This window comes from Juglans microcarpa x Juglans regia, chromosome 7S, assembly GCF_004785595.1.
Source record: "Juglans microcarpa x Juglans regia isolate MS1-56 chromosome 7S, Jm3101_v1.0, whole genome shotgun sequence".
Lineage (NCBI taxonomy): Eukaryota > Viridiplantae > Streptophyta > Magnoliopsida > Fagales > Juglandaceae > Juglans > Juglans microcarpa x Juglans regia.
Genome location: NC_054607.1, coordinates 6710669 through 6723977, shown reverse-complemented (window position 1 = coordinate 6723977; position 13309 = coordinate 6710669). Strand labels below are relative to the sequence as shown.

Sequence of the window (13309 nt, the reverse complement as noted above, 5' to 3'; positions counted from 1 at the left end):
TGGTTGCACTGCCTCGGTAGCTGGGCCCTAACAGAGACTGAGGCTAGCTCCCCCGACATTGGTTTTTTCTTTTACTTCGCTAGTGGTTTTTCCACCGAATAAACTGTCCGGATCAGTCCCACCTTCAGGGCCGCCATGGGGTATATGAGCCAAGTACTTGAAGGAGATGAGGTAGAGGTTGAGGAGGTTGAACTCGAGGACGACTCGGTCAGCAAAGGGGACCTAAGGGACCAAACTTGACCTCCGGTTCTAGTGCGCTTGCTTCTAGCCTTAGCTGGAACAAGAGTCTTGAAACACTACTTTACCAGTTCCGATTCCGGCTCTTCTTTCTTAGGCTTTTCCGTTAAACTTCCGGCTGGGCAAGGTGTGCAGAATTCGAGAAAAGAATCCATGACAAGTAGTCATTCCAAGGGCTAGGGTTTGATATAGAAGTGAGAGAAGCTTAAAAATGAGTTTTAATAGATGGGTTCCATTGACATTCATCAGGTCCGATGGTTTTGAAACCGATTGTTATGTTAGTCCGATTTTATCAGATTGAATCTACTCGGGCTACACAGGTTGATCATCGGGCTTCTTGCTCAGGCCTACCACCACCAATGTTGTAGCTGTCGAATCCACCGGCTACTTCCATCCATTGTGCATGGATGTCTTGTGCCATCACTTCTAGTAATTTGTACACATATCTAGAGCTTCAAACTTATCAAGTACAATACTTTGTGTGAGATTGAATGCCTCTAATTTTGTTCGGAGCGATCTCGCTTTACCACTTCAACACAAACAGTTTCAATATCTATCCTATTGTTATAGAATTCTCCATCAACCACAAAAAATAGTACTTTTCCAATCTAGCTCTTTCTAGATAGTGAATCGATAAATATGAGACCGAAATAGTTAGATTTGATTTCTTATTTCCGTTTCTATTATATTCACCGTAACATGATTTACTTATTAGTTTGATGGGATCTCTCTCCCCATCTTAAACTTTTAATCTTAGTTAAATTCACTGTTAACACACGAAAATACCACGTCATCCGTATTCAGAAAGTAACTAATAATAATTTTTTTCTTTTTTCGATTAAGTCCCGTTTAGATGGTGAAAGTATTTCATTTCATTTTATCTTATCATTATAACTTTAATTCTTAAATTTCATTTTATCTTATCATTATAACTTTAATTCTTAAATTTTTATATAAAATATCATAAACTATATAACTTTTTCAAATTTTAAAAAAATAATAAAAATTAAAAAATAATATTTTATTTTATTTTATTTCAATTCATCTAGCCAACTCATTTTATCTTAACCTTAAAAAAAAAAAAAAAAAAAAAAAGGCCTTAACGCACGCCGCTTGGAAAAAGAAAGCGAACGGATCTCTAAATTAATATTTATTCTTATAGTTGGTCAAAGTTTTGCAGTGATCACGTGCTTTGGTTCAAAATTTTCAACTCGAAATTGATGTAACGTTTTGATTCTAATCGGCCCTCATTTCTTGACCAAATCCCCAAATTTCAAACCTAATTATTGCCTATCACAGTCATTTTCTTCATCACCATGTGCGTGCATGCATGCATGCTTGACACATATATAATTCATATATTAATATTCTTTTAAATCTAATACGCGTGCAAGAAATTGCCAACACTCTGATCATTTTCTTGAAGTTTTGCATTTTACTATATTCAGTTGATAAGTTTAATTTGCCAACAGTCCCAATGCATTCAAGTTTCGGTGCCTCTACAGCCCTCCCGCTGGTGTATTTTAAATTTTTTATTTTTGTTTTTTTTTTACATATATTTTTTTAATATTTTTAAATATTTTTTAAAAAAATAAAAAATCGACAACATCATTAAAAAATTCTTCATTAATCATTAAGTAAAAAGATTAAAAAATTAAAAATCACAGCAAGAGCTCCCAACAGGAAGATCAGCATTTTCCTTCCAGTTTTGCCCCAAATTGATGGTATTTTATTATATGTGTATATATTAAATATGAGATCCTTTTTATTATGAATAATGTTATATACATTTACAGAGTGTTTAAGTCATGCGCATTCCTTTTGAAGAAAATGGAGTTCACCTTTAAAAAATAATTTTTCACGTAGATTCCAGATTTATTTTTTTTTTTTAAAAGAAGTACCGTGTAGAACTTGCGCACTCTAAAAATATAAACATTTCTAAAATTTATCTTTCAAATCAATTTATGTCATATAAGCATTTTATTAAGTATACTCTACATACCAACTTGAGAATATAATTATAATTTTTATTTTTAAAAGAGTTATTATGTATTTTAAACTGGTGTATAGAACATGTCATCCACATCATTTAAATTGTAAGATTTGATTTGTAAGATTTAAATTTTAAAATTTATCTTCAAAATCAAATTATGTCATGTAAATATTTTATTATGTGTATTCTACATATTGACTTGATAATAGAGTTTTTCTTTTTAAAAAGATGGTTGCGTTTAGATATTGAACTGAGTTGAGTTGAGTCGAGTTGAAATGATAAAATATTGTTAGAATATTATTTTTTAATATTATTATTATTTTAGAATTTAAAAAAATTAAATTATTTATTATATTTTATGTTAGAATTTAAAAGAGTTGTAATGATGAGTTGAGATGAGTTTACCAAAAAAACCAAACTGATAGATAAAAGAATCAAAACAACTCATGTTTTATCCGAATGGATTATGTACTAAAGGTGAAAAGTCATCTTCCCTGTCCTCTTTCACCGTGATAAGATCATATAATATTCTGATAATTATCAAGAGCTTAGCACGAGATCTGGATGAATATACTAAAATACTAACTACTACAGAAATTATCAGAACTAGTAATTGGGGATATAAAAGCATCGCTATTACTAATCTATTGTATTTTAGAAGTTTCTGTAAGGTTGTCACCCTGTTCCATTCCGACAATCAAGTATTTCTTAATTTCCTTGATCATTTATTTCTTGCATAAATTTTTAATGATCATTTAACTATGATTACCATACATGTGGTAACAACAATATTTATTATTAAGTTACAAAAAAATTATTGAGAAAGTATTTTAGCAATGATAAGTAGAAGGTCTACATACAAGTCTTACACAATAAATTTTATATGTTGACGTGACTTAATCTAATACATTAGATATATCTTATAATTAAAAAAATTACAATCGGTTGGATTGCATTAAACCATATTAGTATATAAATTTATTATATAAGATTTATGTATAGAATAAACACTTATTTTGTTAAAACAAAAAATTATAGAAAACATTAGAGGTGTGCATCTGGATATTTGAAAATATCTAGATCCGTACCCGAATTTTAAAAACTAGATGAATATTCGCCTGGGTAAAACCAGTTACAATCTGGGCAGGTATCCAATTTTTAACTCTACTATTTTTTTAACTCTAGTTTTTGTATTTTGAATGTACAAAAACGATATTGTTTTTAAATAAAATTTTAATGTTTAAAAAAAAAACCCCAATTAGGGATGACCGGTTAAATAACCGAATCCATAATCGGATTCGGGTGAGGTAGAGTATTTTACCCACTTAGATCTAATTTGGATAGATAATTGTCCGAATTTATTTGAATTTTTGAGTTTTAGACTGGACCAAAAAAAAATCGGATCTGGATACTCACTCCTAAAAAACATTGATAGACAACATCGGTGGAGAACTATTTTGGAACTTTATTAAATCAGAATTCGGAGCATTATTGCATAATTGCATTAGAAATAAAATAGTCACTAGCAAAAAAATAGAGAAAGTTGATCAAGTCCCACAATCACCGTCCGATCATAACCAATCATGTGGTTGTAAAGTGGTGATTTGAGCACGAGGGGATCATTGAAATCTTAGATCGAACCTCGGAATGATGATGTCTAGTCTTTTAAGTTCTTTTTATTCATTCTATGCCCCAACTTTGTCCTGTTTTTTCTTTCTTCTTTTTCCCTTTTAATCCATGCTTTCTTTTCTTCTCTTTTTGAGCCAAAAAGTATTAACTTTGAACTCATCTCCGTCCCCAAAAAAATAAAATCATCTTTTTCCTTTTGTTTAAAAAGATAGATTAGGCCTCGTCAGCCTATTTCATCTCAACTCATTTAATCATTATATTTTTTAAATTTTTACACAAAATAAATTAAATAATTCAACTATTTTAAATCTCAAAATAAAAATAATATTAAAAATATATATTTTTTAATAATATTTTATTCAACTTTTTACTTTTATCTAAACTTATCTTATCTCATCTGTAAAAATAAACGAGACCTAAGAATTATTATTTTGTAATAACAAAAAAAAAAAAGTGCTACAGCTATGCACGAAGCCAGGATTATAAATTTTAGGTTTACAATAAATAATTGAACTGAAAATTTTTAGGAATACCTTTAACAAATTGAAAAAAAAAAAAGCGCTTGTAAAAAATAAGAAAGAAAAAAATAAATTCCAAATTTACATTCTTCCATGAATACCTATATTTTTACATCTAAACTTTTCATATTTTGTAATTAAAAGAAGATGTAGAACTATGTAAACGATCTATATAAGAATTATAAAAAACAAGTAATATATATGTAAATCATAAACTAAGTTTTGTATTTTGCTAAATAATGTATAGTATTAACGTCATATATTTAAAAGTTTTTAGGTAGAGCAATTGCATATTACGTATCCAGCTATCTAATAAACGTAAGCTTTTTTGTTAAATATATTTAATCCAAATAATTACAGACTTTAAAAGAAAAATAATTTAATGTGAATATTATATTTTAATTTAATATCTTGAAATAAAGCAGGAAACCAAAATGTAGTTATTATAAAATTTTAAATGAGACCAAATTCTACTTTGATGATATATAAGAAAGATTTATTAAACAATTATTGAGAACTTGCAGATCACCCCCTTAAGACTGGCCATTTAAGAGTATTGACCAATGCTAGTTATAAATTGTAGACAAAAACAAGATCAAAAGTATAAAAATCTAAGGAAGATATACAAATTATAAAAGGTTATAATATATATATTATATCTTTTTTTTTTTTTATTGTAAGACTCTTGACCTCCTTAGTCTCGCCTCTCGTTATAGTTATAAAGAGATCTTAAATTTAATTTATAATAAAAGTAATTTTACAATCTAACGTATCACATCAAATTAGGTTAATTTATAAATTTATTTTTATAAAATTTGGTTATAGTCAAAACATTTCTAAAAATACAATAATAATGCATGGGTATAAGAGCAACGTTGATGCACTTAACAATTGATATATGATAAAAATGAGTTTCTTAATTAAAAAGATTAATTCTAAACACAGGTTTAGGCAGTAAGTTCAATATAGATCATTTTAAAAAGTGAGTCGTATTACCTACAATTATTTTATAATTTATTTTAAATCAATCGATATAATTATGACATTTCATTAAAAAATAATTTATATTTTGTGAAAGTAACCTTCATCAATGGTAAAATAATTATCATTTTCCATTTATTTAACTAATTGCTGGAGAGTGGTTGCCATCAAAGCAACGTCAGCCACACGTCAATTGTCAGAGAATCGTACATAGAATCAAAGCGACAAATAGTATCTCAAAATTTGCATCTCTCCCCCAAAACGAAAGAAAATGAGACAAAACCGTAAAATACAAAAAGATTATTGAACGTAATCCAGTAGTCGTCCATCAACCTGCAAATGACATTTCAGCTCACGAAGGGGGAAATGGTAGGGAAAATGAAGAGAAAAGGATGTGAAATACGAAGGGAAAAAGGAGATTCAGAAGAAGACAAAAGGATTCGGTGGACTGAATGCATCGTTTTGACCGGTTGAATGAAACGGTGGCGTTTTAATTTGTTCACATCAATCACGGTTTCCCAACAATTCTCCCTCCCAATTACCTTCACATTTTTTGTGCATGATTATTATTAATGAGATATTTGTAAGTTTTTTACAAGATTTTTGTTTCTTAGAGTAATGTAATATGTATTTATAATTTTACCTATAAAACTCATTTTGTCAATTTTTTTTTTTAAATTTAAAATTTTATAATTTTCAACGTATCAATAATTAAAATATCAACATATTCTATTATGTGAGTAAAGATTATATACAAATAGCATTTTCCTTTTTATAATACTATTTGTCAATAGTACAATTAAGTTTTTAACAATAGATTAGAAGAGAGAGTGAGGTTTGGATAGTGAGATGAGATGAGATAATTTTAGAATATTGTTAGAATATTATTTTTTAATATTATTATTAGTTTGGTATTTGAAAAAGTTGAATTGTTTATTATATTTTGTGTGAAAATTTGAAAAAAATTGTAATGATAAAATGAGAGATATTTTTTGTATCCAAACCTAGGCAAGTATGGTTTGGTTTCACCAACTTTTGAAATCATCTCATCTCATTTCAACATTCAAATATACAATTAAACACAAATATTTTTCAATTTAGGATTTTTAAATTTTTCATTTAATTATTACCTAATCATTACAATTTTCCTAAACTTCCAAAAAATACAAAAAAAATAATTTAACTTTTTCATATTTCAAAATAAAAATTATATTCTGATACTATTTTAATTTTATAATTTTTTATCCGATTCTTTCTCTTATTTATCAAAATTTCATAAAAATATTAACTTAAATAATTTCATTACTATTTATAATTATCTTACTATTATTTACATATTTTTTTTAAGAATGCTAGGTACAGTCTCCAAATGGAGACTGTAATACAAGTTTAAGCAATTTTATCTTTAAAGTTTTTTAAAATTACAAAATTATCTTTCTTAAAATAATGTTTTTTTTTCATTTAATAAAGAACCTTCACATACAGTCTCCAAGTGAAGATTGTAAATAATTTTTATTTTTTTTATCTCATCTTATTTCTCCACGGACGACTGGATACTAAACACCTCTCAACTCATCGTTACAATTTTTTTAAATTCTAACACAAAATATAATAAACAATTCAACTTTTTTAAATCTCAAAATAATAATAATATTAAAAAATAATATTCTAACAATATTTTATCATTTCAACTCAACTCAACTCAACTCATTTTAACATCCAAACGCAAACTTAATTGTAAATTTATTAGAATTCAAGTATTAATTTTACTAAAAAAATAAAAAAAAAAAATACTCGGATTATAAAAATGTAATATCTCACGGAACCCAAGAACATTCCACGTCGTCCGCGCCTCTCTGATGTGACCACCTTATTATTCGTTCTCCCTTTTCAGCCGTCCGATGAAGGAGATCGTTTACCCCCCTCTCTCTCTCTCTCTCTCTCTCTCTCTCACACACACACAGATACACTGCTTGATTTGACTGAATGTTGCCCCGTAAGGAAACAAATGAGCTCCAGCCAGAATCACACTCACTCACTCACAGGCAGACTCTCTCTCTCTATCTGAAGGTTCTGTGGAGCTCTGGGTTTACATCTTTTTGCTAATATTCTCTACGGCTTTGGAGTTTGGCCAAGAAAAAGAGTCGCATTGGGATTACCAGCCGTTTATTATTTCTTTCATCTTTTTTCTTTACGACTCTTTTACTCGCTTCTGATCTCTGTAACGTCTCACCTTTCACTGACGCACATATGATGTACCGACGCGTTTTTCTTCATCGAGTTGCTGGAGCTTCCGTTAATGGTTGTTTCTCGCTTCTGCGTTTCCTACGCTGAGTCTGGTACGACTCTATTCTTAGTCTTTCTGAGAAATCCAGGGGAATGTTTTTCTGTTTGCTTGGATGGAAATCCCGATTGCCATGCCTGTTTATCATGTTTATTGCTCATTCAAGGTTTGGATTTGTTGTTTCTCTGATGTTTGAAATGATATAATTATCATTATTTATTCTACTTTTTTATAAGCTCTGGATTCGCATCTTTTTAAGTTGAATTTTGATGCAGAGATCTCGTTCTTTTTGCCGTTTGAAATTCTTTTACACTGTTTTGTACTCGGGAAAGTTGGGAGAAAAAGAAAAGAAAAAGCCTTTTGTTCTTTTTTATCTTTATTTTGAAGACCCAAACGATGCCTTGCTGTTTAGGATTTTGAAAAATGAGTGCGCTTTGGCTTTCGTATAGCTGGAGGATCTTTGTCTGTTCTGATACTTGTGGTAGTAAGAGCTAAGCAGCTACGACGATGACAGGTCGTTTTTCCTTATCGAACTACTTGAAAAATGGGTTCTCATGGACCACTCGATTTTTTTTCGTCTTTGGATGTATTTTTCTCCCTTGTTATCTTGGTCCATATACTGCCAATTGTCATCTTGTATCCCAAACTTCCACGCGGTGCGAGTTGAAAAAATTTGTTTCAACATTTGGATAAAAGTAAGACTAATGTAAGGGTGTTCACTAGATTGTAAGAGTCGCGTGGTTCTGAGCATGGATGAGCTATGTGGATGATAACTGACCGTACATACTTATTTCTTATGCATAATGAAGGGAAAAAAGCCCTTTCCCCAATGGTTTTGCGTTTTCTGTAGATGGGGGTTTTCCAGCAGCAATTTGTATTCTATAATATAACAAATTGTGGGATTTCTTTGTGGCTAAAGCATTTCTCTATAATAAATTGTGTTGCATGTTTTTGTTTTGATAAGTCATAAAAAATTCTCAGGCATATTGCAGTTTTTATTTTTTTGACTAAAGTTCTATTCCAATTTCATTAGGATTCTGTGATTATAACGCTTACATGTTTTCACTTTCTACTTCTCTCAATTATATTAAATGATCGATCCTTTAACCACTTATGATTAGAGATATGCTGCATTACTTTATGCGCTGTGGAAACTTTCAAGTACGGTAGAAAGAAGAATTCCCAATTTCCTTTTTTCTTTTTTTTTTTTTTAAACTTATTGTAAGGTGTTTCCTGAATAACAAAGTTAATAGAGACTTTCTGTTGTCAACTTATCAAAAAAAAAAAGACTTTCTGTTGTCGTTTTATATACTGTACAGTGAAAATGTGGTTTGGTAGTCGTGATCTATTGATGAGGTGAATTTTGGATGGTGGTTTTTTCCATGTCCTAAGAAAATTTTGCTTCTTGTTAAAGGGGTTGTGATCAGTTTGGTTACTTAGCTTGTTGCCTCACGAACAAAAGGAAAGTACCTTTTTTGTAGGATGAGTAAAAAGTAGGTACCCACGAGACGAGATTATCCATTCAATGAGGCGCAAAAAGGCCTAGTTCTTCATTTTTAGATGCATGCAAAATTATGGATGTCAATTTATTATTTTGTTGTATCTTTTTATCCTGTTCTTTTTTCTTAGAGAATGGTATTATAGTAAACCATTTTGCCTTTTATCTCCAGAGAGATCTGCTTCATTGTGAAACTGGTTTGACATTTGCAGCTGAAAAAGAAATATTAAAACATTCCTTGTTGCAAGTTTCTGCAGAGAGAATAAAACAATAATTGCAAATACTGGTGGAGTCCCCTAAAGATATCTGGTCTATGGAATATCCTTCAGAGCTTAAAAGCACCTCAAGCAATCGACAAGCTATAGGAACTTCTGAGAAGCCCTTATTGCCCCAGACATGTCGAGGTAGAAAGCTGCAAGGAAGATTAAAACCTGAAAAGCCTATTCTGTCATGTCATGATTTTCAACATGAAATTACCAACAATCCAAAGGAATTCCCACCTAAATCTTCTGAGAATATCCGAAAACAACAGAGTGGCAGGATGGCAACGGAAGAAGATGAACTAGTGAAGTTCATGTCAAATTTGCCTAGTTATCTGGAGAGAGGAGAGAATCTCAAGGAGAAAGCTTTAAATGTTGGGGTTCTTGACTGGAGGAGTCTTGAAAAATGGCACTATAGTAATAAGCAGATACCTGGTGAGAGTAGCCGCTATTGGCAATCTTGTAGCAGTACATCAAGATCATTTTCAACAGATGGGTCATCTGCTCTTTCTAGCAAACATCACAGTCGCTCTCCTGCTCATCCTAGAAGGCGCCGTCCTTCATTGCAATACCATCTGATGGCATCTCCAATAGAAGGTCATTCTCCAAGTCATGATGTCAAAGCCTTTGGGAGAAAGTTTGGAAATTTTCAAGATCTTAATCCTGCAAAGAATAACATCTTGAGCGGGCAGGGGAAGTTCATCAGAACAGATCAGCCTTCTTGTAATCCGGTAATCAAGCCAGCAGAGTACAAGAGAAAGGATTCAGGCACAAAGATTAATCAAGAAAGTGGTTTTATTGGAAATAATCAGAATTATGAGGCGGCGTCATGTACAAACTTGAAGACAAAGATTCAAGATGGTGAAACTAAGAAGAGAGTAGAGAAGTTACGACAAACAAATTCAATTGGTATGGACCATGATGTCAATGCAAAACCTGAAACTGCTGTTCTCATTTTGCCAAAAGATCTCCCCCAAAAACATCATTCTAGAATGTCCCAGTCTTCTTATTCGACAGCATCTTTAAGTCGTAAATCAGCAGAAGCAAGCCGAAGGAGCTTTACAGAGATTTTCCATGCAGAACTTTCTAGCATCCCACACTCGTGCCCACTGCCTTGTGAAGTTGACAATGAACACTCTTACTTAAAGCAGCCCTGCATTAAATCTGCGGAGAGTGTCAACTTTTTATCTGATACATCTAGCCCAATGCCATGGTCAGCTAAAGTAGGAATCAGTTCATCCAGATCCAGGAATTATGGAGAGAAACAAACAATCTTAACACCCACCAATAGAATAAACCAACCTTTGAAAGGGTTGGATGTGAACATAAACAAATCTATGGACGAAAAGGTACAAAACTCTTCACCTTTCCGGCGGTTTAACATTGGTTTGGGCAAGATAAGTAAAAGTTTCAGCTCCAAAGAGGGTTTAGATACGCAGCATATGAGCTCAACATATACTTTATCCAAATCTGGTTCAAAGAAAATTGGGGCTTCTACTTACTTGGATATGTCGAACAATGATAAACTCATTGCTACAGGCAGAGCCAGGTCCAGCCCTCTGAGAAGATTACTCGACCCATTACTGAAGCCAAAGGCAGCCAGCTGCCATCACCTTGTGGAGCCATTACAGGGAGAATCAATATCAACGGATAGAACTGCTAAAAATTCCAGCAAACAATTTGATTCCCAAGCCGTGTATGCTGCCAAACCAAAATTAGATACAACTGTTCAAGCTTTTCTGCGAGTAGCAATTAAAAATGGCCAGCCTCTGATCACATTTGCAGTTAGCAATGACAGTGATATTCTTGCAGCCAAGGTGAAGAAGTTAAGTATCTCAAGAAAAGGCGACTACAACTTGATTTATACCTTCTTCAAGATTCAAGAAGTCAAGAAGAAGAACGGGAGTTGGATAAATCAAGGAGGCAGAAGCAAAGGAAAAGGTCCTGATTACATTCCTAATGTCGTTGCACAAATGAAGGTCTATGATTCAGAGTTTTCCAATTTGATTGGACAGCCTTGTATGGATCATTTCAGTACGAGAGAATTTGTTCTTTTTTCTGTAGACCTAAAACAGGCAGATCATCAAACCTGTGACTTCCAGCCAAATAACGAGCTTGCAGCTGTTGTTGTCAAAATTCCAAAAAGTACCAATAAAACTCCAATCAGAGATGGGTGTAAAAGCAATAACCGCAATGACTTGTTAGGGGTTGGTTCAAAAGAGTGTGGGATGGGATGTTATTACAGCACTGGGGGACATGTCCAGAAGCTGCCTTTCAATGGTACTAGGAACTTTGTTACCCCAACAGTCATACTTCCAAGCGGTGTGCATAGTCTACCAAGCAAGGGAGGACCTTCATCGCTGATCGAACGCTGGAAAACAGGGGGATTATGTGACTGTGGAGGGTGGGATTTGGGTTGCAAACTTCGGGTTCTTTCTGAACAGAATCATATCAATAACAAAATGGATTCATCCAAAGCTTGTTCCATAACAGATAAAATTCAACTATTCTGTCAGGTACTAGTCTTTTACTTGGACAGAGCTGATGCCCACTCTATTATACCATCGACTGCCAATAATGATATCTTTTGTTTTATTACTTGACCGCAGGATGGTGTTCAAGTAATCCAGCCTTTCTTCAGTTTGGCCCTTTGAAGAACGGGATCTATTCAGTCGAGTTCAATTCTTCATTGTCGATTTTACAAGCATTCTCCATTTGTATAGCTGTATTAGACAGTAAGAAACCATGTGAGCTTTCCAAACCCAGAGACTCTATCAAAGAAAAAACTTGGGAGGAAACAAGATTGACACAAAGTGATAGAATAAGGACTCCAAATCGAATTGAAGTTGTTCCTGCAAGGTATGCCTCATATCCACCCCTATCTCCAGTTGGGAGGGTCTAATGTGCATAATCATCTTGCAGTTTTGGTCAATATTTTGTGTTAGCTTGATGGGCAATGTACAAAAACCTACAAGGGTTTTGCTGTGGATCAAAGTCAGTCTATCATTGGTGCGTTCAGCCAAGTAGAGAACGATCTTTATACTCATCATGCACACTTTAGTAGCAGGAAAAGTATCTGGAGCACCTTAGTTGTTTTGTTACTTTTGACTGGAGAAGCAACAGCAAATGTAATATAAAAGAAGCAGTCTTCTTCGATTGTAAGTGTGCATATTATGAGTAAATGGTATTTTGCTTTTCCCATTTGGACCCAAACCTTTAAAATTCTTGGTTTTACCATTGCATTGAGTTATAAGTTAAGAGAATAATAAATTCATGCATTATTCACAAGCTGGAACAGAAAAAGAAGTGCATTGCCGAGGTTGAAGTGTGGAGTTGCCGAGAACTTTCCTCTCTTATGGAAAGGTCAAACGTGCTGCATTTCGTGGGACAATGTGCTTTGTTTTCTACTTTGCTTGCTTCACGGTAAAAGCACCATACTCGTTTTACAAAGAAGACTGGTGTCAATGTCACGTAGATACAACTATTTTGTAATTTTTGTCCAATTCTTTAATAAAATAATAAAATGGGCCAACTGTGATTAGGCACGGTGTTGCCTATCTACGAGTTATTCATGGGCCACAAACATTTCAGAGCTCTAACTCTTCTCTTAGTGTGGATTGGATATTGAGTTGAGTTGAGTTGAAATGAAAGTTAAATAAAATATTATTAAAATATTATTTTTTAATATTATTATTATTTTAAAATTTGAAAAAATTAAATTATTTATTATATTTTGTATGAAAATTTAAAAAAAATAGTTGAGATTGCTTCTTAATCCAAACGGTCCGGCATGTTTTTAAATTGCCTCAATTTAATTAAATCCGCTGTATTTTCAGTATTTTTTTAATTCAAAAAGTAACATATCATTAAAAATGATGTAAAAATTGTATAATAATTGTATTTGTATCA

The 13309-nt window shown here is 32.2% G+C and overlaps 1 protein-coding gene across 5 annotated transcripts; it reads left to right on the top strand.

The window, feature by feature from the left end:
- The first annotated feature begins 7339 nt into the window (after nucleotides 1-7339).
- LOC121240567 lies at nucleotides 7340-12968 on the top strand. Of its 5 annotated transcripts, none has more exons than XR_005935562.1 (4): nucleotides 7340-7697; nucleotides 9398-11916; nucleotides 12010-12558; nucleotides 12690-12968. XR_005935562.1 is itself a non-coding variant. In XM_041138036.1 (3 exons), exons 2-3 carry the CDS (start codon nucleotides 9454-9456, stop codon nucleotides 12052-12054), a joined length of 2508 nt encoding a protein of 835 aa, XP_040993970.1. In that variant the 5' UTR covers nucleotides 7340-7697; nucleotides 9398-9453; the 3' UTR covers nucleotides 12055-12601. The 5 variants fall into 5 exon arrangements, 2 of the variants coding, with proteins under 2 accessions (XP_040993970.1, XP_040993969.1); XR_005935564.1 differs by lacking the exon at nucleotides 12690-12968 and having other exon boundaries at nucleotides 12010-12259; nucleotides 12346-12601; XR_005935563.1 differs by lacking the exon at nucleotides 12690-12968 and having other exon boundaries at nucleotides 12010-12259; nucleotides 12323-12601.
- The last annotated feature ends 341 nt before the right edge of the window (nucleotides 12969-13309 follow it).

Coding starts and splice junctions, on each gene's coding strand:
- LOC121240567 (XM_041138036.1), top strand. CDS start 9,454: ATGGAATATCCTTCAGAGCTTAAAAGCACCTCAAGCAATCGACAAGCT. Junction 11,917..12,009: donor AAATTCAACTATTCTGTCAG/GTACTAGTCTTT, acceptor ACTTGACCGCAG/GATGGTGTTCAAGTAATCCA.